Below are 27,062 nucleotides of genomic sequence, written 5' to 3' on the forward strand. Positions count from 1 at the left end.
CCCGCCCGGTCCATTACAAACCTCCAGCGCGTCACCAGCTCACCAGCGCCCCGCGCCGGAGCACCAGCCTCACCAGACTCTCCAGACTCACCAGCCTCACAGGTGAGTCCAGTGCACTCCAGGACTCGCCACTGCAAAATGGGTTCCTTTTCGTCGTTGTCGGGCCGGGAGATATCCTGTTCCTGGTTCCAACTAGTCACGTGGGTTAGATTGTCAAATCACTGGCCGTTAGGCGGGCGTCAGTGTTTGAGTCACGGGAAACACGCGGAAGTTTTGGCCGATGACCATTGCACAGTGGACCAGGCGGCCAAAACTCTGGACGCGTTTTGAGCTCCAGAGTCGCCAATCAGGACTCGAACCGAGCGCGTGACCCCACCAATGGATTCCTCGTTCGTAGCAGAAATGCATAGGGGTTGCGGTCAAGAGACATGCTCCTAGTTTCTAGCGAGATCTGTATGGAAATCGCTGCTGACGAGGGGAGCGTCATGTCCGCTTAGTGGTTCGCGAAGGTCAAAAGCAGCGAGTGCCGACCGCCTCCTTCGCCCATCACGCTACAAAATATACCTTGCCGCGGCCGCCGATACGGATACTTAGCAAAATCAAACTCCACTTGGCGTAAAATTTCGGTACAGAAATCCCCTTGTTGCGTCATATGGAATGGGTGAACCGACTGTGGAGTGAGTGTGCGCACACTGTGCGCCTCTGCTGCGGGAGAGCGCTGTTTTTCGCCACTTTCCGTCCCGCGGATTCGCCGTCGTGCCGTGAATGTCACCAGCCCCTTCCCTCCTCTGCGATGATTGGCTTCCGTTCTTAACTCGATCTCACCTGCATTGATGTGCCGCCCGGCCCGAGCCTGGCCCGCCGGGCCGGTGATGAGTTTGCCAGTGTCTGTCTCGCTCGCACTCGTCGGGGCTCGCCGCGCGCGACGAGGACGGAGGGAGCCGGGGGGCGGGGCGGGGCGGGGCGGGGCGCCTCCTGGCGACGAAACAATTTGTCTTCGTTCTAAAGCCACGCCGCCACTGCGAGCGGCGAGCGGCGCAAAGTGTCGCAACACGCGGGCCTGCTCTCCCCTGGTCCCTGGTCTTGCCGAGGAGGTGTCTCAGTCCATGTTTTGTAGCGCGTTCCTGTTGTTCACATCGTTCCCGCCGACGTTCCAGGCGGCTGGAGGAAGGCGATTGGAACGATTCGTTCCAGGCCGTCGTTCCAGGCGGCTGGAAGAAGGCGGCTGGAACGGTTCGTTCCCGCGGCGTTGGCGCTGTCGGCTTATCGCGCTTATCACTGCACCATCGGCGTATCGCGCGAATGGCGCATCGGGCATCGGCAGTCACTCGCTCGGCGGCAAAACGCGTGTCCGGCCGCGTGTCGCAGTGATAGTGCTCGATTGCCAACCCAGTTCCGGCCGGCGGGGCCGACTCATTCCGAGAATCTGTCTCTCTCGCACTCACCGGCGCCCCGTACGGGTGCGAGAGAGACAGAGTGACGTAAAGGACTCTTGGAATGAGTCTGCAGCCGGCCGGCAGGGAGATCTGTTTCTTACTTTCTAGATCCCCCTTGTTTCGGCGCCACGTGTCCGCCCCGCGGAGTGCCGATTCGTCGAACCTTTATCACGACATGTGTGCGCCCTCCCAGAGCTAATGACACATCACGCCACCGTAAAATATGACAATCATGTCGCACGGAGAGCCGCACTGCGTGGCACTGCGTACACTCAATGGCGGAGGGATTACTTTCGCGCTGTCGTCTCGCTCCGAACCGTGCTCCGTCGCTCCATCTCTCTCGCACCGCCGCGCAACGCCCCATGAGTGTGAGAGAGACAGCATGCTGCTGCTGAAGGGCGTGCTCCCGAGTGATCCGGCACAGCGATGTCCTCGTTCTGTCTCTCTCGCACTCATGGGGCGTGCCATCCTGGAGCGAGAGAGACAGCGCGCGTCGAAAGAGCGGAATCAGTTTGCAGTGGCGCAGTGGCGGTCTCGAACGAAACCACGGCGGTTATCACGGCGCCGATCTAATTTTGGCCAACGTCCGGCCTATCTGGGCAATGTCTGAAAGGCTGGGGGTTCCGCCCGCTTCCCGAAATGCGCTCGTGGAAGACGCGACCCGCGTCGGCTGCTTTGGTTTCTCTGCTCGAGAGTTAATCGAAAGCAACGGTCATCCCTAGGCCTGCGGCGGACTGACAGCCACACAGTTGGTAGAATCGCAACTGGTTCCCCAGAGGGATGGTGAGTGAAATTTGTATTTTCGTTCTCGCCCAGGTTTCCAATTTTTTTTTGTCTCTATTTAGTCATTTACCAAATCTTTGTGTGGATTATTTTTTTTTGAGTCGGGGACGAATTTCCGCGCCCGGCGCTCGGCCTGGCGCCTGTCATTGCAGGGGGAGTGGGATATCCGTAATTACCCGCGCTGCACTCGGACCTTTCCTCGTTACGAATTGATGAGGTTTGCCGATCGTCGTCCGCGCAGTAACCCCCCCCCCCTCCCCTCCCCGCCCCGCCCCGCCTCCGCGCTGCGATACTAAGCCGGCCCACGTTCATTGCATGATTAACGTTTCAAATTTTATTAAGTGTCGGGCTCACATTCGACATTCACATCGCAGCGCGTGCAGGGAATTCTAGCCTTCCACCCTAGAGAAAATGAAGGATTAGATATCTAGAATGCTTGCGTGCGTCTTTCCGGCCGAGCAACGGAGTCAGAAAAGCGGAAAATCGTGCCGCTCACCAGTTCGGCATTTACAATTTAGATAGGCCGGTGCCCTTGTCAAAAGGGCCCGTCCGATTCATAAGGGCATTTCCATCACGTCGCCGGGCGCCGAACCGAGGTCCTCGTCGCTCTGTCTCTCTCGCACCCCTACGGCACGCCCCGTGCGTGCGAGAGAGACAGAGCGACGAAAGCGGTGGTGAGCCTGGGGGGTCGGAGAGGTCTCGAGGGGAGGCGGCCGCCTTTGACGCTTGACCCCGTTTTTCGTTTCGAGACTCTTCCGAGACTCTTTCGAGACACTTTCGAGACACTTTCGAGACACCACAGACACTTATCGTTTGAGTCCGCGGGCAGCGCCGCCGTCGCATCAGCATGCATTGAACTGCCGGCCGGGGCAATTCGGGAAGGGGGGGGGGGGTGTCTGCGTCTGTGGCGCCTGGACCCACGCCTGGACCGCACTTCTGACAGCTCCCGGGCTTCTTTTCCAAGCCCCGAGTGAGTGGAGGCAGTCCGCTTCCTCGAGGGACGCCAACAGAGTCGGCCAGAGTGACGCAGCGACGCAGTGACACGGGGCGGAATGGAGTGACACCCGAGGGCCGACCAGGCCGCCGGGGCTCGGACCGCTCGGACCGCTCGGACACCGCTTGACCGGAAGGCCCTGCGTCACGTGACTGCCGCGTCACAGCCAGTCACAGCCTGCAGCGTCGGGCAGAGGCTCCCTGGAGTCCCGGCGCCGCGGCACTGAACAGCTGGACAAGCCAGACACCTGCCGCGGCTCCGGTGGCGGGTCCAGAGGCGCTTGAGGGGGCGGGGCAAAGTACCACTTTTTGTCTACTCACTGGGGCAAAGTGTTACTCTTTGCTTGCCTTTCAGGCGGCTACCTAGGTGTCAAGGGGAGGAGGGGCAGTTGTTCTTTTTCGCCTCCTTTGCACGGGATCCTCAAGGAGACTTCGCAGAACCCGCTGCTGGTGTCGCGTTCCAACCGCGCCTGGGCGGTGGGCAGGGTGCCCCTAAACGCTGCACAGAAGATCGATACCTTTTCCGTACCCAATTTTCTGTCTCATTTCCGTACTGAAGTACGGAAATTATTTTTTTTCTTACAGTGACCCCTCCTGGCAGAAATAATGCCTCATTCTCATCGCGAGGGCAAACACGCTGCCTCCTCGATCGGATGTGGCGAGAGGGAAGGAAGCACCCCCCCCCCCCCGGCCAACGACCACTGCACGCACCGCGCACGCACCGCGCGCCCTGATTGCCACCCTGCCAGCGAAAGCTAAACTCCTGTTGCAGAAAAAATAGCATTTCCCCGCATTTTTCTTGTGTCGGGAAAACACTTGAAACCGAAAGAAAAAAAAATTGAAACAAAACTCATCTAAGTAAAGTTTTCTTGGGGCAAAGTCTCGATGACAATTTATTCAAAAAGGACTTTACATGGGGAATCAGTCGATCAAGTCAGACTAACTTCATTTTTCTACAAGTCACGGGGAGTCTATTCCCGGCCGAACCGCCGCGCTGCGCCCTGCCGGTACGGCGCCCTGCCGGCACACTGCCGCCGACGCGTTATCGAACTAATGACACTTTGGGTAAACATTTCGGGGTGGCGGCCAGCGCTTTGGGTACGTAGCGTACGCAGCGGTAGGACGAGCTTGGCTTGGCTGGGCGCCCTCTGCAGCGATCGGGCGGTGCCACTTTGGCCTCCAGCCATGCGTGCGCGTGGCGCGAGCGGGCGCGAGACGCGTCAAACCGCCAAACATCAACACCCCCGCCAGCGCCGCCACACCGCCACACCGCTAGTTAGGCGAATCTCCGGGATGAGCCGCGCCAGGAAGCAGTGCATGCGATGCGATGAACGTCGCTAATCTACTCACCTAACCTCACCCCCATCCCCCCTCTCTCTCCCTCTGCCCCCCCCCCTCTCTCTTTCTCTCTCCCTCCCTCTCTCTTTCGCTCTCGCTCTCAGACGTGCGCTTTGTGCGCAGACCGTCTCTGCAGACTGATTCCGAGAGTTCGTCACTCCGTCTCTCTCACACCTAAAAAGGGCGCCCCATGAGTGCGAGAGAGACAGAGCGACGAAAACGACTCTCGGAATCGGTCTGCTGTTGAAACCTGCGCGCCCTTCGGCTGCCTTCGGCGCCCTTTCAGCGTTAAATACTTGATTGTGTCGCGGCTTCGCGGCGCGCGGGCGGGACGCGGGACGGAACGGAACGCGAAACGAAATCTGCCTTCTTCGTGCGCGCGCGCTGTTTAAAATTCCCGGCGCGTCGCGACCCGCGCGCCACCTATTGGAAGCGGGCGGCGTCACATCTGTACCGTTTAAAAAAGCGCGCGAAAGGGGAGCGGGGGGGCGGGGTGGCAGAGCGCGGCGACGAAGGGAGTGGGGCGGAGGGAGGGACGGACTTGGCTGGTTCGAGTTCGAGAGCTCGCAGCCGTCCCGCGCGTCAACGCGAACGCGCCAAACGCCGCCAGACAGAGTGGTCCATCATGACGCCTCGCGCGTCGTAAATTTTTCGACGCCACAAAGAAGTTTTTCGTTTGTTTATTTTTTTAGGTACCCTGAACTTGGTCTACTTGCGTTGGGAAGACCGCCTTCCTCTGTTGTCTCCTCTCCTACTTCATGATGCTCTCCCTGGTGGGGCACCTGTTGGCGCCAGGCGAGGCGGCCCCCTCCTTTCCTTTTCGAACCTCCAGCGAGCGGCAGGGACGCCACGCCACACCATGAAGGCGGGCTTCGACGGGTTGGCCGGAAGGCAAAATTCGCATCACTGTCCGCATCAAGCTCCGTTCGTTCTGGACCTTGAACCGCCCCCGGCCGTCTTCCACAAGCGCCGTGGCCCACCGGCAAGGCTCCCCGGCTAGGCTCCCCGCCCAAACATAATGACACATAGTTCGGCAAGTTGTTTCCCGCCATTGGCTGCGGCCGCCCCGAGGACCTGTCGTCCTGTTTGTGCCCGGCCACGCAATATGGACTTGGAGTGGACTTGGATCAACAGATCGGCTCGGCGTGTGGGAGGGAGACAGAGGAGGCGCCCGCCCATGCGTCGCCACCGTTCTTGAGGGTGGAAATGTCAAATCCAACGGCCGCTCCCAGTGGGCTGCGCTCTCTCCCGCACCCACACTGCCACGCGGGCGCTCCAGGGGCCCGAGGGAGGGAGAAAGACAGACAGCGACGAGAGCACACTGTTCGCTTCGCTCCGCAGGGCAATCATGTCTCGTCTGCAGCGTCCAGCCGTCCCGTCCGGCAGGCGGCTTCCGAAAACGTCGTCGTCTCTCTCGCTCCCTCACGGGGCGCGCCGTGAGTGCGAGAGAGACGGGGCGATGAGAGCTCGGAATGAGCCTGCATGCCCGGCAGCGGTATGGCCCGCCGTGGCCGAGGCATGCGTGGACAGGCCATGGACGGCACAAAGTGACACAGGAAGCACAGGAAGCAACGCGAAGCAACGCCAAGCAAAGGCCAGCCAAGCAAAGGCCAGCCAAGCAAAGCCTCGCCTCGGGCCGAGGCACAGGCAACTCACTCCAACTTCCCTTTGACTCCTCCGCCCGCGGACCGATTCCGAGTCCTTTCCGTCGCTCTGTCTCTCTCGCACTCATGGGGCGTTGTGTATAGGTGCGAGAGAGACAGAGCGCCGCAAACGTGTGTCGGTATCAGTCTGCTGCGTCCGGGGGAGGGGGGGAAGGTGGGCACCCTAGTCGCGGCTGTGTGAGGGCACGCCGCGGCAGGCCGTTAATTCGACTCGATAAGAATGTCACTCGCATGAGGGTAATGAATGTGCGTGTGGGTGTCCCAAAGTGCGAGTGTGTGGGTGGCCCAACATACGGTCGCGCCTCCGAGCAGCCCCAGGGCGTACGGCAGCACGAGGGATGGGGGCGAGGGAGAGAGAGAGAGGAACGGAGAGAGGCTTGGAGAGAGAGACGGAGAGAAAAACACACCCCGCCTCGTCACTTCCGTACGTTTCGCCTCGGTGCCGCCACACAGAACCGGACACAGCAGTCTGTACCAGGCGCACGTGATTTCTTGCATGTGTGGGTGAGGGTTTGTGAATGTGAGGGTGCGTGAGGGTGTGTGAGTGTGAGGGTGGGTGCGTGAGTCGCCTGCGTCAGGCGCTGGTGCACTGGTGCGGTGTTGGTCACTCGGTGCGTTAAAGCGCGTTAAAGCAGTGTGTCGCTCGGCACGGCGGCACGGCGCCTCGTGGAGCAGGTGGCTGGAAATTCGAGGCGCAATAAGGTGGGCGTGGAAGGGACCCAAAGGGTGGCGAAGTGACGCGGCTCGCCCCGTGAGTGCGAGAGAGACAGAGCGAATCCCCTGCAGCCTCACCGTCGCGGCGCCGGGCGGCGCGCAGAGGCGGGCACGTCAAGATTCCACGCGCTAAACGCTAAACGGCTTCGTTTGTAATTCAAAGCGCGATTAAAGAGAGTAAGTCGACTCTCTTTCATGTCGTTTTCTAAAGGCCGCGCGCTAAACGCGCTAAACGCCCGCCTCGCCAATACAAATCCTCACCCTGCCGGCGCGGCGTAGGCGGGGCCGGGGCGGGGCGGGCTGCTCAAGTGCCATCGGGGGCGGCGCCCCCGCCAACCCTTTACCTGTGGCTCACTCAGCGAGTCACTCTTGCCGACGATTGTCCGCCTACTCTTACTTTCTCGGCTTCAGATTGATGGAGTTGTTGCCAACCTCTTGGTGCGGCTAACTTTGTGACTAGACAGAGCTGCCACTTCGACTTACAAAGATCCGCCGGGATCGCTTCATTCTTTTCTTTTCTTTTTTTTCCCCACCAATTTTCAACAGTTGGCGGTAAAGTTTGCCGGCGGCAGTAAACCTGCATAATTTAGCGCCAAACGCGCAACGCCCGCGGCCCGGCTTGGGCGCCTTGGGCGCCTTGGGTCGCCCACGCCGGCATGGCAGCATGCTGCGAGGGGGATGGCCGCTGGGAAGTGGAAGCGATGCGCGCGATGCGTCATCTGCTGCGTCGCTCTGTCTCTCTCGCACTCGTCGCACTTCCCCTGAGTGCGAGAGAGACAGAGCGACGAAACCATCGCTCCGGCCGCTGCAAGCTGCGAGTCCGCTGTAAAATGTTGCAAGTCCGAACGACGGTGGCACTTCGGCCAGCCTGCGTGGAACTGGAAGTCCGAATCGGTGCAGCAGGCAGGCCGATGCCGAAAACTCTGTCTCTCTCGCACTCCTGGGGCGGTCCGTGGGGGTGCGAGAGAGAGCGACGAATCGGTGTGCGGAGCGTGGCTCCTCCCTCCTCCCTTGCCTCGCGGCCCTATTGCGAGTTCGACGGCCCCGCTGCAGCTAGCAGTGCAGCACACTGCACTAATGGTGTGGTAACCACGGTAACGGTAATAGCTGCGGGTGGATGTGCCGGCGGGTTAATAGAATGCAGCCAAACAGTCGCGCCAAACGACAGCCAATGACAGCGAGTTCAAACTACCGCGGCCTCCTGAATCAGCGGGAGGGGCTGGCGCGGCGGTGGTGGCTAAAACCAGCGTCCAGCGACCGAAACGATTTGAACTAACCTCGAAGACCGCGGAAAGCGGTTAGCATGTGACCCGAGAGTGAAGCGGCATCAATGTACATGCACCCCTCGGCGCTTGAGAAGGAGTGCGACTTTATTAGGACCGCTCAAGAAGAATTGAGCTGGTCCCTTCAAAAATTGACTGAAACAAAACAAAAAGGACGGAGGAAGCGGAGCCCCCCGGTGTTGATGTGAGAGCGGTGTATCTAGCAGCCGCGAGGGAAGCGCCGGAGACTGCTTGCAGCGCCATCTGGCGGATGTCAGCTCAAACACGGGTTCGCCGCCATCAATGTTTGCTCTCTTAAAATTCCCGCGCCGTCGCGTGTTTGCGCCTCTTTATTTGGCGGGTAGGGGTGTATTGCGTGTTGTGTGCATGTGAGTGTGTCTGTGTGTGCGCGTTTGAGCGCAATGCGGCCAAATTGGGGCCACAGTCCGGCCGTGGCGCCGCCGGCCTCGCCGCGGGGAAAGTCGCACCGTCAATTAACAGTGCCTCGTCCTGTTGGTCCCCCTCTTTCCGGAGGCCGCGACACTGTGGATTTACCAGTGGAGGCGGTCAAAATTCCAGACGCGTTTTGAGCTCCGGAGTCGCCAAACAGGACTCGAACGCTCTCCGATCGCGGAACCCAATGGTGGGGTCACTCGCTCTGTTTGGTTGCCTGCGTTGCCTACACTGCCTGCGTTGCCGAGGCGAGGCAGAGACTCGCATCGCGCCCCAATTTTCGGCGCCATGGATCGGTGATGCAGCTGATGGAGTTTGTCGCGCCATCAGCGCCGACAACAACATTCCGACGAGAAATTCCCCGGCCGTTCCCCTTCTGGCCTTTTATCTTGTTGCGCCCCTTTTTCTCGGAGCATCGCGTCGCCCCGCCGTAAATGGGATCGCCAATCGGGGAGTAAACACCGGGCGGGGCAGGGCGGGGCGACGCCATGGCTCGCGACGGTGCAGCGGACCACTTCCGAGAGTCCGTCGCTCTGTCTCTCTCGCACCTGTCCGGGACGCCCCGTGAGTGCGAGAGAGACAGAGCGACGACGGCACCGCAGGTTCGGAATGAGCCTGCAGGGGGTGATGTTGGCACTACCGAACCGAACCGCCAGGCTGCGCTACGCCGCCACGGCGGGGTTGGCGTTGGCGGGGTTCCGGGAAGGGAGGCTGCGCGAGGCGAGGCGAGGCGGGCGGCCGTCACGTACGCCAGGCTGTGTGTCTTGCGAATTGAACTCGCCCACCTGGAACCTGGAACCAGAACCAGCCCGGGCAGCTCGAGTGGGCGTGGCTTGGCGTGGCGTGGCGGTGCGTGGCGTCGTCCGCCGGTACCGAGCAGCAACCCACCCTGCAGACTGATTCCGAGAGTCCCCTTCAAGTAGCGCGGCGCGCGCGTGGCTGGCCGCGGGCTGGGGACGCGACGCCACGCGAGGCTTCGCGATATCCAGGGCAATGTATGCCATAATTTGGCTGCCGGGGGGAATTAGGAACGAGTCGCGGGCACAATACTGCACACGTGTGTGTGTGTGCGTGTGTGTGTCGTGTGTGTGTTCGCGCGTGCGCACCCCAAGGCACGTACTCCACCGGTATGCGTGACACCGTGGCTTGTCATTACCAGCAAGTCAGTACTGCTTACCATACGCAGGGCCCTTATGCGAGGTATAGCCCGCCAGGCAACTTCTCCATAGCGCAAAACGAAGGATATTGCCTGTATTGGGCAGGTAACGGTTGCCACCTGGTGCATATCGTGGGAAACGAAACGTTTTTGACTACTTGGGTGGCAACACTGCTGGGGTATCAAGTCCCACGGTCGACAGGGTCGCTCACAGCTCTCTGGCCTCGCCGGGCGGGCAAAGCAACCCTTCCGACACGGGCGCATCACGAGGGGAATCTTCGCCTGTCTCTCTCGCACCCCCGAGACGCCCCGTGAGTGCGAGAGAGACAGAGCGGCCGCGCTCGGCGAAAGCTCCGCGCCCACATCAGCCCTGCACCAGCCGCGCCGGTGTCACCTTTCCAGGAGGGAGTCTGAACGACGCGTGGCCAGAAAAGCGCCTCATTAGAAACCGATCCCCTCTCTCGGAGAAACATCAACAACAATACCCGCTGCTGCGGTGCTGCTACACCAACAACAAGAACAAGGCGCGGGCCAACAAAAACAAAAGGCGGTGGGAGGAGAGAAGGAGGTGCGAAAAAGGTGTTATTCGTCGCCTTGATCCCATCCCGGGGTGCATTAGGCTGCCGCTGATCTCATCCCAACGTGCGAGCTTCCCCTTGTAGTCCCCCCCTCTCCTTTTTTTGCACTCGCCCATGCGGACCCTTGGCCAGGAGAGAGAGAGGGGGGGGGGGAATAAGAGAGACTGCTTTATGGAGCAGAGTGGATATTATACGCCGCCCTTTTTCTATTACCCCTCTCCGCCTGCTTATTGGCACATCCATAAGGAAAGAGAGAGAAAAACGTCTATCAAAACAACAATAACAAAAAAAACAGCCAGAATTTAAAAAAAATAGTTGCTTGACTTTTTCTGTTTAATGAAACGAGTTGGACCCAGGAGGGGTGAGGGAGAAGAGCGAAAGACTATTAATTCCACACACGATGCCTTCCTTTGTCGTGGGATGGATTCGAAGGAGCAAGAGGAAGAAGTAGTGCGGGACGTGTGTGTGTGGGGGGGGGGGGGGGGGCAGCACTAGGAGTGTGTGAAGACTGTTGTGTTTGCTCCGGGGTGGGTTTGAGAGTCCCGTTGGGATTTAGAGGCCGGTTCCTCTCGGAGGCGACGGACGATTCCGGCCGCCTTTAGAAGTTCCAAAGCCGTTCGGGTTTTTCGAAGCGACTGAAAGCCTCTACTAATCGCAATCTCCTGTCCGTGCATGGCTGCATGGCACACTGTGCGGGGGCGTCCCGTGCTCTGACTCGACCCCAGAGCAAGCCCTGGTCCAGGTCACTCCCTTGACTTCTGCGAAGAGACACACGACAGTGGAAAACCCCCGTCCCGTCCGCACAACTGCGACCTTTCGCCCACCCACATCAGCCGCTGCTGCGCTGCCGGCCCCCGTTTTCATTTTGCATTAATGAGCAGACAACAAAACGAAAACAACAACAACTGTGAAAACAGAGGGAAAGGTGTGGTCAAGCAGGAGTAACGGGCCGGTCGCTGTCCCGCGTCAAACTTATGAAAATATACCTCGCCGTCCGCGGCGGTGCACCGCGCCCCTCCCACCCCCCTTCCCCCGGATTCACGAGGCGGCCAGGCGGCGGCCCGAATATTGTTTCCCGCTTTCGCCGCCCCGCTGAGTGGAGCGCTGGCGTCTCGGAAGCGTGATTAACGCAGCCAAATAGGGGAGGGTGGGAGGCGGGGGCGCGGAGGGGGGGGGGGGGAGCAGCCAGGACTGCGGGGAGCGGAAGTGCCGAAAACCGAAAAAAGGAGCGAGGGAGCTGGGCTGAACGGTTGGCACGACAAGGAATCGAATTGCATGCCGAACTGCGTTGTCTCTGGCTGAAGCGCCTGCGTTCCCGCGGGTAGGCAGCGCGCCCGCGCGGCTGTGTCGCGGGATGCCCATTCCGCCGTCGGCATTACCATTACCATTACGGGCTAGACCAGGCGGCAGGCCCGGAGGGCTCCTCGTTCCTCGGGACGCTCTGTCTCTCTCGCACCTACACGGGGCGCTCCGTGAGTGCGAGAGGGACAGAGCGACGAAACGACCCTCGGAATGAGTATGGAGCGCCTGCCCCCGCCGCGGACAAAGGAGGATCTGTTCAAACATGCGTCCTGTCGCGTTTGACAAGAATCCCCGGGGTGCCTGCCTCGTCGTGCTGTCTCCCTCGCACTCACGGGGCGCACCGTAACGGTGCGAGAGAGACGGAATGCGCCGGCTGGCCCGTGTTGGCTGGACGGATCGTCTTGGTAGCCGTTCGGCTAGCCCGCAGGTCCGGAACCTTTTCCTCAGAGAGGGGCTCTTGGCATGGCCGGAACGAAAGAATGGGGCACACGGCACGCTCGCTCGGACTCAACTTCATTTTCTGCAAGTGTCCGGATCACTGTATTCGCCATTGTGTTGCCCGAGGATTAGTACCTGATCCGGTACAGCTCCTCTGCAGGTTCTGGATAGCTTGGAATTAATTAGGACCGCTCAAGAAGTAATGAGCTGGTCCCTGCAAAAATAGTGAAAATCTCAGCCACCGGCCGGAACCGCATGACGGGCAGTGGGAGATTCTTGAACTTGATGTGAGGGCGCTGTATTTGGAAGCCGCGAGGGAAGCGCCGTAAATCGCTTGCAGCGCCACCCGGCGGATGGCTCCGAAAACGTCCAGATTCCAGCGAGATTCCTCTGTCTCTCTCGCACTCCCACGGCACGCCGCATGAGTGCGAGGGAGACAGAGCGAGTGTTTGAGTGTTTGCCTTGTCCGTGCAGGATGCGCTGCGTCCCGGTGCTCTCGCTGCCGCTGCTGGCCCTGGTGGCCCTGCTCGTGGTGTCCATGGCGCCGTGCCCCGGCCAGGCCATGACGCTGCCGCAGTGCCACCCCTCGGTGCTGGCCACGGGCACGGACCGCATCCGCAAGGTGTGCGCCGCCCTCACCACCATGTACGAGCTGTCCAACGCCATGGAGACCTACCTGGACGACAAGGGGACGCTGCAGAGTGAGTCCGAAGGTCAGGCTCGCTCTCTGTAGACCTATCCTATCCCTTCAACGCTTTGCACCTGCAGACCCATTCCGAGAGCCCTTCTCGTCGCTCTGTCTCCCTCGCACCCATACGGGGCGCCCGATGAGGGCGAGAGAGGCAGCGGCGAAAGCGACTCTAGGTATCAGTCTCCTGCTTAGTGCTTATCAAGGATTCAGGCACCAGGCATCGTGTCTGCGCCGTTGTCTGTACACACTGCAAGTTGGTAGAGAAGAGGAAGAAAAGAGCCGGCCGGCTATACCCCTTGTCCAAGGTGGGCAGTATCACGCGCGGGGTATCGACAAAAAGAATTCCCTGCTCCCTGACGATACCCCGCACACAGTGACGCCGCCTCACGCGGCGGGGTATTGACGACTCCGTTCTTTTCCAACTCGTTCCGGGCTTGTTGCACGCTGCCGTGTCTTCGGCACTGCTTTTCCTAGCTTTCTTAATTCCTCTGGAAATAAAATGAAGAATCTAGAATTTGAAGCTTGTGTTGGGCTTGTGGCTCAGTGTGACAATTTTTGTTTCTTTTGTAACTACTTGTCACTGACTGTTGTTTATTTCCCCCTCTCTGAACCAGTGCTGCGCGACAACGCCCCTCTGGTGGACAGCGGAGTCAAGAGGCAAGACGTCGACCACGTCTTCCTGAGATTTGGCCGACGCCGTTAAGCGCCGTTGCCGTTAGACGACGCAAGTTGTGTGGTAGTTGCAGCCCCACCTTCTCTCTCTCTCTTTTTAACATTTTGTCCGTCTTGGGGACCTTCCCAAAGTAGAAAATCAAGTTTCTTTTCCCATTGTTGAGGCAGTTGCAATAGTTTGTTATTACATTAAGTCTGAGATGACGTTGCTCTGTGAGACAGCAGTAGGTTAGTCGCTTCAAGTGCTGGTCCTGGACCCACACCACCACTTGAAGCAACGCCCTTGCTTCCACTCCAGAGCGATTCAAGATGCAACTGCATGTTTCTGTGTACCATTTTCAATGTTACAATGTTTGGAATGAAGGATTGTTTGTATATAAGTAAAATGTCAAAAGACATTCCTTTCTGGATTAGGGCTTCATCTCTGCCATGAAGAATGTATAATCCACTTTAAACTGTAAATTTTTTTAAAGCGTAGAAATAAAAATGCAAGGCGTTGGTCTGAATATGTACTTTTAATTCAAGGATCACTTGACCTCATACTTTCAATTTCAACAGTTCCAGATAAAGGAGAATGAAAAGGATGAGAACACTATTCACTTTACATATTTTATTTTCTTGCTACAATCAGAAAAAAAAAGAAAGGTACTGTAGAAAGAAAGGTTTATATAAAGAGCTATGAAAAACGTTAACACAGGAATACATGGCAATAAATTAACATGAGGTGAGCTTGCAAAACAAATGGTTTCAGTACACCGTCCACGGCAAGCACAAATAGCGCCAATACTGTTCTTGTTCATTTCCGAAGAGAAATGAGAGGGGCTAGCACTAAATGTCCATCAACCAACATACATCAAAAGTAGTGTTCAAATGTCTCATCCACATTTCTCTAAAACAAATCACATTTCATACCGCATTACATTGTGGAGCATGGAAAGGATCAGATGCACATCAAACCCAGGCTCACGTTCTCTAGCCACATTACAGTTATTGCACTGGAATATCCATATCCATCTGGAATGTTAATAATTTTAAAAATCTAACAGAAAATACTCGAGCCTAACCAAATAAAGAATCTGAAAAGCTCAAGTTCGAAAATAGCACAACATGGCAATTTCATTCATTTGACATATATCCATATATATAATTTATATATTTTCTGTATACATATATTTTCTCTCATAACCATATTTATACATGTCTCAAATTCGTGCACATTTACTTTGAACTATACATATTTATACTCACAGCAGAAGGGAACAGCACATTAAACCAGTTTACACTTTGCTATACAATATGCTGCAATAAATTTATCTACAAAGAGAAGCAAGAGTATGCTTTCAAAGCATTCCATTACTTTTTCACCTAGCATCCAATACAGTAAATTATGAAGTGGTACATAGATTTTCGGTCACTTGCCTAGGTAACATCAAATATAGTTTCTTTCTCAAATCATACAATTCATACATCTTCATTATTTTATACATAGTACGGAAATATTTCCTGAATCTACTGTTTGATTTAGAAGTACAGTTCCTCAACTATTTAGGACCAGTACCATGTATTGTCTCCAAACACTCCTATCTTTTTATACAAAGGTCTAAAACTACTTATGTACACACACCTGGGCGCATTCACTACCTATAAAATAATTTGTATAATACAACAAATGCAAAGTGGACACTGAGCCAGAACCAACAGGCCACTGCCATAATGTCACTTCAGCATTTCACAAGCACACAGTATAATCATTTGACAACAAATACGAACACTCACATACTCTCTCTCACACACACTTCTAAACAACTTATCACAATCTTGCATCTTTCACTCATGAGTATTTTGACAAGGAAATACGGCAATACATCATAAGCCCTTAACAGCATGCCATTAAATACATCACTAAACAATGCAGGCAGTAACAGACTATTTGTGCAGCCACTAACATGATCTGAGGCATATCAGTACAAATTAACTTTAAACCAGCAACAATTTAAAACATAACATAGAAACAAAATTAACAATAACTAAAACGATCTGCCAATGAACAGACCAAAATATTTATTAAAGCAAATATTGAAAGATATGTATCCTAACAGTTTACAAAAAAACCCGTTGTCAGTATAGTGCCTTGGAAGTAATTTGGTTGATTGAAAACAAAGGAACCAAACCAACAACAATAAAAAAAATTAACAGCAATATCTAAAACCTACTAAAAGGACACTTAGCCTCCATACAGACAGATTATGAAGGTCTGGTTAACTTGGAGAGAGAGATAAGCACTCAGGCCACGAGAAGCAATGCCTTTCCGTCCACAGCAAAATCCAGATCATCAAACTGTTGTCTTGCCACAAATTTCTTAAAAATTTAACAATATTTACAAACATGGTGCAGTTAGTTCCACTTGAAATCCTGCAACAGCGAAATGAAAATATTAATAATTGATTGGAATGGGGCCAGGCAATACATAGAAGGATTTTGGACATAGAAGTCCGGCAAGGGAAGGAGACAGGCTGGGCATAATAAACCAAAGAATTCATTAATGGCTTAATTTGTTGCAAATGTACAGAAGAAATCAAACGCTCAGATTTTTCCTCCACAGCCAATTTTTTTTTAAATCTTTTGAAGAAAAATAAAGTTTTCCAACAAAGCAAAGATCTCTGTACATACTGGACAGATAAAGAAGAAATACAAGGTCACAAAAAAAAAATTACTTGCAAAATTGATGTTAGTAATTAATTTACATGGTCTGAATGATTTACACACATAATAGACCAAACAGTGCAGAAAAGCAATCCGTCCCTTCCCTTCCTCTGTGAAGGAGCGAGTTGTGGTAGTAATAGTAGTAACAGAACAGGGTGCATCAGAAAGCCTTAGCTATACCTAGAGAGTGCATAGAGCTGCGTAGAGCTGTGCAGGGGCGCAGGGCCACACTTGCGAGCTGGGTGCTCACAGAGCCCCGAACGGATCCATCGTCTGTGGTTGAGCCTGGATCGGCTGTCCGGGCTGTGCGGGACCAGGACCCATGCTACCGCCACCAGCACCTCCACCCATCATGGGTACACCCGCAGGAACCCCGGGCCGCATGGGCACCATACCCGGCGCCGCCTGGGGGGCCATCCCCTGGGGAGCCATGCCAGCCATGCCCTGGACAGGAACCATGCCAGGCATGCCCTGCTGTGGGACGGAGCACGACAAGAACAGAACAGTGAGTCCAGGCTGCACCAAGTGAGTCGGAAAAAATGTTTTACACATGTAAAGCACAGGGGAAAGCGGCGGAAGGAACCAAAAGGCAGTTTAAAATGTTTCATTATAGTAGTTGGCATGAGAAAGACCGCATCTCCCTACTCCAACTTGGACTTTCAGATTCAATTTAGATACAAACAATTTCTGAATACTTTCACCTGTGCTTTAAATACATACAGAAGGCCCTGATCCTAAAATAAATTTGCAAAGATGTGTTACCAGAAACTATTAATGCAAAACGCTTTCTGAATTTTCGTAACGTAAAACTTTTAATTCAAATTTCATGGCGGTATCTTTTTTTAAAAAGAGGAATGTAGAATATCATTTATGTACAAACATGCTATCTTCCACTTGAAATATCACTTAGCTAGGCATCAAGTGAAAGCTTGTTAACCAGCACCAAAGACAGAAGAGAGGAAAAATGTCAAAGACAAACATAAAATTTGGAAAAAAAGGAAGATTCTTTCTTACATAAGGCAGGGAATCAGCTGATATTCACAATGTGCACAGATTAATAATGGCATCCTGCAGATGCATCATTCAAGTGCAAGCTTACTAGTTTGAGTGAAGAAGTAAGTGTGAGGAAACAGTCGTTCCAGTGCTAATTATTTTTGTCTAATTAAGCCATTTGATATTTTTTTGAGATTACTTCTGCAACTATACAATCCAATTAACTTAAGTTACTCAGTTAGATTCTGGAGTGTAACTAAGCAAGATACTTTTCCTGAGTACAGAGGCAAGTGCTACAATAAAAATCCAGAAGGCACCTTAATACTGTAGCTGCACTAGAGCCAGAAATAAAACAAAATTACTTTTAGGGTGCTAGCAATTATGTAACAGCAAAAAGCCTCAAATACAAGCACAGCACTGAGATCAGAGTCTACCCACTCAAAACAATGGAGGTGGCAAAAGTTCGAAACTATCAGGAAAAAAGAAGGGTGGGGAAGAAAGACAGGTCAAAGTCAATGAATGACAGTCAAGATTTTCTAATATCATCGAATTAGCTTTTTTAGTCAGGTTATTAATGTTGACCCCTGGGGCAGTCTTTTTGCATAAGCGGTAGGTACTCACCATTGATTGCATGGCAGGGAACTGAGTAGGCATATTCATATCCATATTCATGCCCATATGAAAATTCATTGATGAAGCCATTCCTTGCCCCTGAAACAGCAACCAGCTCATCATGCAAGCTGCCGGGCTGGGCTAGTCAAGTGAGGGGACAGCACTACTTGGAGCCACTATTGCCACAAGTCAAGGCAATAGTAGAAAACAAAATTGGGTCTGAATCACTTCGAACTTTGGCAAACTTTTTAAAAGCATGACAAATAATGGACATTAAAGTAGCTTTGGCTACACAGCCAAGCCTGCCATTCCACAGCTTATGCTGCTAACTCTGCTATAACTGTGCAAGAATGCTATAAAACTGCAATAGTCTGGCATGCACAAATCTACAAACGAGTTGGAACCTGTCGAAGAATTTAGCCAATCCTAGAAGTCAGCTAAAAAAAAGTGTTCAGCAAATGTGGAACTCCCAAGAGTGTTTAACTGTGGTTACAAATACAATCTTATAAGCATGGAAAACTGTATTACTTCAAATACTGGGAGAAAGTCTACTCTGTTGAGACTGCATACACCCAAATCTTCTTACTATACAAGAAACAGTGTCCTCAGACCCAAGAGGCTTTAAAAATCACTCAGAATTATGGTGCCTACTTCATTTGAAACTTGCCTGAAGTCATCTACTGAAATTACTCATACAATGCACAAACTACAAGTGAAGAGAATTGCAAAATTCATACCATAGGTCTATAGTTGGCACCAGTTGTCGCTGCCATTGGTTGAGGTGTCCATCCACCGGCTACACCGCCTGCTTTCGCTGTGTTCTTTGGCGAGTTCCACTGCACACCCCTGAAAATAATTAGAGGACAAGATTATGGCTAATGCTGACAATAGTTTAAATCGGGTTGGAAAATAGTTACATCAGTAAAAGAAATTTAATTGATAGACCTATACACTTACTTGACATTTTGCTGCGCTCCTTTGTTCATGGAAAGGTTCTCAGCAAGCGACGCAAGGCTGGAGTCCAAGTCGCCAGTAAGAACTTTGCCGCTCGCAGACTGGGACGCCGCTCCCGCCGCTGAAACCGCCACAGATGAACCCCCCGCTGGCTGGAGAACTTCGCCTAGTGCGTCAAACACGGAGCCTGCCCGACACCAAGCCAGCACAAGCAGCAGAGTAAGCAACAAGACCATGCACAAACAAGCAAACAACACATTACCCTTGGTAAAACAAGCCTCAGGTGTCGGTCCTAAAAGGGCTCCATTGCAGTACATTACAAGTGAATTAAAAGAGCTAGCACAGACTCTGTCCGAACTAAAGCAAACTGGAACAATGGTTTGTAAAGCAAGGGCAGTATGGGAAACAATTTTAATTGATTAGAGAATCAGATAAGCATCGGCTTTCTGGCTTGAGGCTCCCAACGCTACATTTCCTGTACTCAGCAATCAACTAAGTGTGAGCAAGCAATGATGGTTACAATGGTACAGGAAAGAAACTGTAACTAGGTCAAGGCATCCTGACGACAGTACAGAATGAACTGAGCCTACAAATTTCAACTCATGCTAAATCACAAAATCAGGACCAAAATCATTCAGAAAATATACATACTGTAGAGAAATAAATTTAAGAATAGGCACGGGCAGCCAACATAGAGCTCAAAAATGAAGACCTCATGATTCTGTGACCCCCAAAATGGATTTCAAACACAACTTGAAGAAACTAGCAAAGAAAAGAGTAAATCTAAAAATACCAACAAAGGAATGAAAAAAAAATAATTAAAACCAGGTGTGGTAAAACAAAGTTAAAAATCCACAACCCTCAAAATATTTGTTTTTTGCTCCCCAACCCCATTAAATAATGGATATGTTGAATGCCAGGTCAAATTTGATTAAGGACCAGTGAGGACAGTGAGGTGCAACATAACTAGACTTACAGTAGAGCTTTTCGCCTACATTTACACGTACACATCATCAACGGTGGCCAGAGCTATGCTAGCAGTCTGTCTAGAAGCAAGCCACAGATTTCACGTTAGCCAATTCACCTGCCACGGCAGCGGGCTGCTTAGCCGGAGATCCAAATCCGACCAGCCCCGGAGGAAACTGAGCCCCCTGGGGCACTCCTGCCGCCCCCGGCATTCCCGGCACCCCGACGCCGACCTGCGGCACCACGCCTGCCACGCCCCCGGGGCCCTGCGCCGCCTGCGCCGCCATGGGGCCCGTCTGCTTAGCCGGCGAGCCCAGCGCCGCGCGAATGCTGTCGTTCAGGTCATCGAAGGCCGACTTGCTGGCGCGACGCGCGGGGGAGTTGGTTTGGGACACGCTGGGGCTGGTGCAGTCCCCAACGGGTGGGGGAGGGCGGGCAGGAGAGCCCTGGGGCTGCGGGGCCCCGAACAAGCCGCCCCCGAACATGTCCGCTGCGGGGGCGGGGGCGGGAGCCGCTCGCGCTGGGGAGGCAGACATTGCCGGGGACGGGACACCACCAGGGGGCCCGCCAGTCACGTTCGTCACACCCCCAAGACTACCCGCTCCTCCCATCATAGCAGCTTGCACAAAAAGACACAGTTGTTACGCTTTCAACAGCTTTGTGCATGTTACGTAGCCACCGCCCAGCCCGACAGAAGGCACAATACATCCGTCCCACACTAGACATGGTAGCGTAGACATAAACCATGTGCGAATATCCTGTGCAAGGCTGCCAGTATGGCCCCATGGTCAAAAGAGTTTAAACCAGCCTACATGGTTTGGGGAAACTTGGTCTTCAATCACCTTGAGGCACTAGTTTGCTGGCCTGAGGGAAGAAGACCAATAAGTCAGCTCTGATCCAGCAAGGTCACCCCACACTATGTAAAATGCAACTGATGTGCTGTGCCTTCTAGTCACCAATCCATAATACAACTCCCTCTCCTCAACACATCCATTTTTCATCCAAATAAAAAATAAACATGTCCAAATTAAAATAAAGATGTCCTTTACTATGTCAAAGCACTAGAACATGTAGGAAATATTCCATGCACTTCAAAAATAAAATAACCACTCTCTTTTAGCCCCAAAAAGTAATATAAAACTTGAACACTGAAGTGAAAAATGTGCACAAAAATCAAGTCAAAATAAACTCTACAAATAACTTAAATTTGTGAGAGATGCATAAAAAGTAGGAGATAAATATCTACCAAATTTGAAAAATTCTAAAATATTACTATTAGAAGTACCAAGTCAAACATTAAGCCCCTGCAAATCCCACAAAAGCACCCAGATATCTGCACTCGTGCGAAATTGTGGTAGTTTTACAACTCCAAGAACAATCGAGAAATACATTTTAATTGAGCAAGTTAAAATGTAGGCTCGGTTCATGAAAGCAGGGTTATCAGCTAGGAGGAGTATGTTTGGGGTAGACATGTCAATAATTAGAAGGATGGTTGAGAGGTGGAAAAGGCAGGCTGGACTTGGGAAGCATGTGCTGACAACAGGATTGGCCATGATTTGTGAGGATACTCGCACATGATGAAATTGGGCATTTAGAATGAAAACTATGGTCATTAAAATGGTTGGGATGGTGCAATGACCCCTCACAAAACCACTTGAGATCCAGGAAACCCAGGCAAAGACAAAAACAAAACAAATGATGAAACTTCTTTTCAAAGTAGAATAATACAAAAAAGATTCTCACCGTTACTCGTTGCTTCGGCATCACCAAAGATAGCAAAGGCATTGTTGTTTGCCATTGGTGCGGGCGCTGCACCACCAGCAAAACCTGTTTTAGAATAAGATAAATAACTTACATGGCAAAAACAGAAGTCGGCATCATCAGCCAATCAACAAGATAAAATAATGCAGGTCAATAGTACCATTGGACATCCATGAGTTTGCGGCAGGTACAGGTGCCGGAGCGGCAGCTGGGGCAGGGGCAGATCCGAACATGTCAGCAAATGGATTTCCACTCAGCTGAAGGAGATCATCGGATGCTTTCGAAGATTGATGTTGCTAAAGGAAAAGAAGACAGTCAAAATATACAACCCTGCATCGCAATCTGTAATTTATTTCAACATATCCTCTGAACTTACATTTAAGCCACCAACATCAACAGGGGCAAACAAGTCGACAGAGCTTGTAATGGTAGGAGAAGACAGGAAAGGATTTGTACTGGGGCCTGTGGTAGGAGACGAAACTTTGGCCTGCAACATCAAACCACCCATCATTATTAGGTTGCACGAATGAATTTTAAATAAAACACACGCCATCAAGGTTTAAAGAAGCGCACAGAGAAAGACTCACTTTGTATTGGTTCATAGCTGCCTCCTCTTCTGCGAGAACTTGCCGTCGCAGAGCCTCGTCAATCTGGCCTCCATGCTCGTCCAGCCTGGCGCTGCTCGCTGCTGTTCCAAATGCACTGCTAGTGGAAGACAGGGCGGACACCCCGGACTTAACATTCGTTCGGTTGCTGCGGAGTCGTCGCGCCAGTGCCGTGCCACAGTGGAGGAGTGAGGAGAGAAGAGAGGAGAGAAGAGGAGGAGAGGTGCCAGAGAAACAGGATCAGAGGGAGAGGAAGAGGAGACAGAGAGAGACATTGATTGAGGAGAAGAGTAAGAAATCAAATCATTTGTTAATAAAGCAAATGGTGTGGTGACAGAATTTGTTTGAGTTTATTAGAGAGGTAAAGGGAAAAAGAAAGGAGGGAAAAAAAGAAAACAAAACAAAATAAATAAAACAATAAACAAATTGGCTGTATATATTAGAGCAGTTGTCAGGTAAAATTATGTACTGATGCATGAAACCACATGCACTTCCAGGGTAAATCAATTCATGCAGATGTATTTAAAAGCAGAAGAGGCAACCCTTTCCGTTGCTTTGGCACATCGAAGGGCAAAGGGGATGGGACAGTGTCCACTTGTCAAATGGACAAAGTTTGTTCAAGATTGCCATTTGAAACCGCCATCCACATCATGCATGCATGAGTTTCGTTGAGGAAGCAAGGCATGCAGATCTATTCAAAAATAAAGTTATTTTTTCTCATTTTATAAAAGTATGTTAGTTAAGTGGATGAAAATAAGAATGGTAAAGAAGACCACACCACTTTAAATACCCAATTAAGTCAGAATAGCTGATAACATGCAAACAAACAATAAGGTGAAAAATATAAGGTAACAGAAAAGGTAAAACTCTTCTCCAGAGTAGGAAGGGAGCACTTGCAAGCAGCGACCACACCGCAGCAGTAATATGCAATCAAGACAAGTAAGATTTTAAACCATGGCCTTTAGCACAAGACAACATGTAATGTATTCAGTGGGAAGAGAAACAACTAGCCAATAGGTACCCTCTCTCCATTCTTATACTAAAGAAAAAGTCCAAATAAGACACATTTAAAACAGGGTTATTTCTCAGACCACTGATAATACATTATTAACACATTGACACTTTGAAGTTTTCTTGCCAATACAAATTCAGCACCTCCCAGTCAGGTGGCTCAAATGAAGCACAAAAAGCCTGCCCAGCAAAGCACTTCAACAGTGGGGTACGTTTATGAGGAACCACATGAAGCCACCCAGTATGAAGAGAGTGAAAACCCGGATACAAATTACAATGACGGAAACCACAATGCCAGGCACCATATTTTCACATAGACATATCCCAGCCATCACCAAGTGATCCATGACCTTCATGCAAGCAAAATGAGGTAGCCACCAAGGAAAAAAAAAAGGATAATAAATATGCCTTTTGAACCCCGTATCACATGACAATGCATTCATCAATGGCAAATAGTTCCGAATTCCAGTGACATTTAATTATACCTGGCTGATTGAGTAGGAGTGTTGGCAGCACTGCCCTTCTTGCCCTCCAGGGCATTTAAGTGCTGTTCCAATGCATCCAATAAGCTGCTAGGAGCCTTGGTTAAATCTGGAATGTCACCCTTATCTATTCCAACATTCTGTGAACAGACACACATAATCAGTCGCAAAATACAGGACAAAGGGGGAAAAGCAATAAAGACACAGTGGAAAGAGACGTGAAACTGACCTCTGCTACTTTCAGGAATTCTCCAACACGGTCCATCCTTATGAGGAACTTTTTGTACAAATCTAACGCGTCTCTACATTGTTTCTTATTCATATCAAAATATTTTTCTGCAATATTAAATTAAATAAATGGAAGTGCCAAACTGCATTGATTACAGACAAGAAAGGGTATGTTTGCTTACCAAGGAGGTTAATAATGCCATCATTGTAGCATGCAAAAAGACGAATAAGGTCGCGGAACAGCAGCATAAAGCACATATTAATAACACCATTTGTGAGGTCATTTGGTGAGCAATCAAATTCTAACAAGGCATCCAGCTGCGACTGAAGGACAGGCAAGGTCTTCAACAATTTTTCTGCGTTCATTGTGCGAAGGGTACCATCTTCTTTCCTGTAAGAAGAAGGTTCACATAAATATACTTTCATAAAAAAAAGACTAACAAGTAGCAAAAATTTATAAACCTTACCCTCGTTTCACTTTGCAAAAATCAAAAGCTACAGTTCGATATGACAATGCTTTTTCATTTAGATATTTCGCATATCTCCTGATGAAAGGAGACATATCATACCCTGTAAAGACATAACAGAAGTCAGTAAGATAAATTATTTGCAGCTTCTATTAACCAAAAAGAAAAAAAAAAACAAACCAATAATTTCAAAAAATTGTTAGGAAGCAGTACAGCACATGTTAAAAGCACACCTAAGAGACTAAGGGAGAATAAATAGGAAAGAAAGACCATTTCTGCATGACTTACCCACTCGAGCTCCTGGCAGCGGGTAAGGAGCAGAAAGAAAAAATTAGCACAATGCTAGAGAAAAAGACTAGAGGTTCTGTTAACAGAATGAATGGAGAGAAGAGGTGGGGGAAAGAAAGAAATCAGAGTGGCTAACAGACCAGTTTGATAGAAAAGATGGGATTCTATCCTCTCCACCATTACTATGAACACCTAGACTTTGATAATCAGCCACCAATTAGCCACCAACCCCTCTCCAATTTAAAAAGAAAATACACATTATATACAAACCTTGGACCCCACTCTTATCTAAAAAGTTACTGAGTTGGAACGTGCTGTTGCTGGATGCTAAGTACTGAGTAAACCGCTGTAAAAAAATAAAAAGCACGTCAGTCTAATATTTCAAATTTAAAAACACAAGTACATTTCATAGGCATGACGCGGTCCGAACGTACCTCATTTCCATAACACATCATGTGATGAACAGTGATAAGGGCCTTGTACACCACCACCCAGTTGGCATTTTGAGAGCGCTCAATGAGCAGATTAGCCAGTTGAGGGATGGAAACATTGGGCTCGTTGGTGCAGTGGATGAGGTCTGAAACACACAAGACAATTATGTTAAGACAGTGCATGGTACGGGCTTGTTGACACATGGCACTGCAGGGCTGCTGTGCTGGACACCGGCCAACCGAGAGACAGCGTGACAGCGTGCAGCGCGACCGAAATACACGTATCGCTTCTTTCGAAACGCTGGCCAGGCAGCCAGGCAGGCAGGCCTAAGCGATAGGCAACCTCGCCAGCCATTCAACTGTCCGAGCTTCACAGCGGCAAAGCGTCGCACAGTGGGCCAGAGGACCAGCGCCGGCGGCCAAAACTCTGGACACGTTTTGAGCTCCAGAGTTGCTAAAAAGGACTCTAACAAAGCGTGTGACCCCACCAATGGATTCCCCGTTCGGAGAGCAATCCATTGGTGCGGTCACACGTTCGGTTCGAGTCCTGTTTAGAGACTCCGGAGCTCGAAAACGCGTCTAAAATTTGGCTTCTGGCCCACTGTGCGTCGCGTAGGCCACAACGCCATGACGGCCATGCATGACCATCGTCACGAGGAGGCAACGAGCAACAGGTGCTCGGCATGCTCGCCAGCAAGGCGGTCCACGCCATCTGCATCCACCCAGCCAGCACAGCCACTCGGCCAGCGGGCCAGCCGAACGCTCATCACTTATGCCCGTCCTCTCGCTTTGGAGACAGGCAGCGTTCGTCGACAACGAAGCTGGCGACGAGGGGCTCGTGTTCAGAGGGCCGGGCTGAACCCCCGAGACCCGGCTTACGTTAAAACTAGATTGAACAGACTTAAGACCACCGCCGTTCCTTCCGCCGACAGTGATAAGTCCTAGCCAAGCCCGAGGCCATATTTACCAAGCCAACCAATTTCACGGCGCGGGGGTCAAGGACAGCCCCGCCACCACCCACCTCCGCCAGCCGCCTCCACCGCAGCGCCGCAGGCCAGGGAGGGGGAGCCATCGACCCGAGGGGAGGGGGAGGGGAGGCAACCCGAACACCCGACGGGCCCAAACGAAAACCACACCAAACCCAAACAAAAGAGCCACAGACCGCACCGCGTCGCCGAGACTCTGCCTCTATATTAAACCCGAGTGGGCAAGGCCTGGCGGCGCAGAGGGCCGGAACGCCCGGCAGGGTAGGCAATCCCAACACACCCGTGCGCGCGCCCCGGCAGATGGCCTACCCGCGCAGGCGTTCAGCGCCCGCCGTCCGGAGATAGGCAACCCGCCCCACATCCGTGCATTGCACTCGGTAGGGTTGCCTACCCACGCAGGCGTTCAGCGCCCGCCGTCCGGCGACAGGCAACCCGCTTCACATCCGTGCATTGCACTCGGTAGGGTTGCCTACTCGCAGGCGTTCAGCGCCCGCCGTCCGGCGACAGGCAACCCGCCCCGCCGCATTCCCGGGAGGGTTGACCCCAGGCGTTCAAACGCCCGCCGTCCGGCGCAGGCCCCGTTTTCCTGATTTCTGGGGTTCCACTTTCCGGCGCGCGTCGCGTACCGACGGCAACCGCTGCGCGTCCGTAGGCGTCGCGGCCCAACGAATTCGCATTCCGGCGAGCGTCCCTCCCGCCGACCCCCCAGGCCCAAGAAAGAAAGCCTTCCCCAGAGGAAGCCACCAGAGGCGCCACCAGAGAGCGCCGCAGGACTCACTGCTTCATCGCTCCGTCTCTCTCGCACGCACGGGGCGTCCCGAACTCCCGAGAGAGACATCGACAGACAAGCGGAATCAGTCGAGCGGCGCCTCGCGCGGAGCGATTCCGAACATATCGCTCCGTCTCTCTCGCACTCAGGCGGCGCGCCGTGTGGGTGCGAGAGAGACAGCGACAAACCGCGCGGTGACGCCAAAAGGGATCACAATATTCCCCGCGCAAACACGGACGCGTCAACCACGCCCCGCAAGGGTCCACGCCAGTTCACTCCGAACAGAGCTGCCGTCCTTCCTCTCTCTCTCTCTCGCACTCGCGGGG

At 52.3% G+C, this 27,062-nt stretch overlaps 2 protein-coding genes across 9 annotated transcripts in view; one reads left to right on the forward strand and one right to left on the reverse strand.

Moving 5' to 3' along the window:
• LOC117652561 (myosuppressin) lies at nucleotides 1-13,986 on the forward strand. 2 transcript variants are annotated; one of them, XM_034397580.1, is made up of 3 exons: nucleotides 1-102; nucleotides 12,592-12,830; nucleotides 13,423-13,986. In XM_034397580.1, the coding sequence occupies exons 2-3, from the start codon at nucleotides 12,593-12,595 to the stop codon at nucleotides 13,509-13,511; spliced, it is 327 nt and encodes a 108-aa protein (XP_034253471.1). In that variant the 5' UTR covers nucleotides 1-102; nucleotide 12,592; the 3' UTR covers nucleotides 13,512-13,986. The 2 variants fall into 2 exon arrangements, with proteins under 2 accessions (XP_034253471.1, XP_034253472.1); XM_034397581.1 differs by having other exon boundaries at nucleotides 12,592-12,818.
• Nucleotides 13,977-27,062, reverse strand: part of LOC117652558 (phosphatidylinositol-binding clathrin assembly protein LAP) — a 26,303-nt gene continuing 13,217 nt past the window's right edge. The window contains exons 2-17 of one of the 7 annotated variants that reach the window (XM_034397572.1): nucleotides 24,985-25,127; nucleotides 24,821-24,896; nucleotides 24,551-24,562; nucleotides 24,263-24,365; nucleotides 23,978-24,186; nucleotides 23,797-23,903; nucleotides 23,571-23,707; nucleotides 22,057-22,174; nucleotides 21,846-21,956; nucleotides 21,630-21,765; nucleotides 21,452-21,535; nucleotides 18,746-18,929; nucleotides 18,526-18,634; nucleotides 17,798-17,887; nucleotides 16,364-16,657; nucleotides 14,076-15,892 (exon numbers count right to left, since the gene is read on the reverse strand). In XM_034397572.1, the coding sequence (XP_034253463.1) occupies nucleotides 16,430-16,657; nucleotides 17,798-17,887; nucleotides 18,526-18,634; nucleotides 18,746-18,929; nucleotides 21,452-21,535; nucleotides 21,630-21,765; nucleotides 21,846-21,956; nucleotides 22,057-22,174; nucleotides 23,571-23,707; nucleotides 23,797-23,903; nucleotides 23,978-24,186; nucleotides 24,263-24,365; nucleotides 24,551-24,562; nucleotides 24,821-24,896; nucleotides 24,985-25,127 (1,847 nt within the window). In that variant the 3' untranslated portion in view covers nucleotides 14,076-15,892; nucleotides 16,364-16,429. Of the gene's footprint in view, nucleotides 15,893-16,363; nucleotides 16,658-17,797; nucleotides 17,888-18,525; nucleotides 18,635-18,745; nucleotides 18,930-21,451; nucleotides 21,536-21,629; nucleotides 21,766-21,845; nucleotides 21,957-22,056; nucleotides 22,223-23,570; nucleotides 23,708-23,796; nucleotides 23,904-23,977; nucleotides 24,187-24,262; nucleotides 24,366-24,550; nucleotides 24,563-24,820; nucleotides 24,897-24,984; nucleotides 25,128-27,062 lie in introns of all 7 variants that reach the window. The other 6 variants (XM_034397569.1, XM_034397573.1, XM_034397568.1 and 3 more) reach the window with 6 other exon arrangements.

Source organism: Thrips palmi, unplaced genomic scaffold (genome assembly GCF_012932325.1).
Source record: "Thrips palmi isolate BJ-2018 unplaced genomic scaffold, TpBJ-2018v1 HiC_scaffold_7, whole genome shotgun sequence".
Lineage (NCBI taxonomy): Eukaryota > Metazoa > Arthropoda > Insecta > Thysanoptera > Thripidae > Thrips > Thrips palmi.

Coding starts and splice junctions, on each gene's coding strand:
- LOC117652561 (XM_034397580.1), top strand. CDS start 12,593: ATGCGCTGCGTCCCGGTGCTCTCGCTGCCGCTGCTGGCCCTGGTGGCC. Junction 12,831..13,422: donor GCTGCAGAGTGAGTCCGAAG/GTCAGGCTCGCT, acceptor TCTCTGAACCAG/TGCTGCGCGACAACGCCCCT.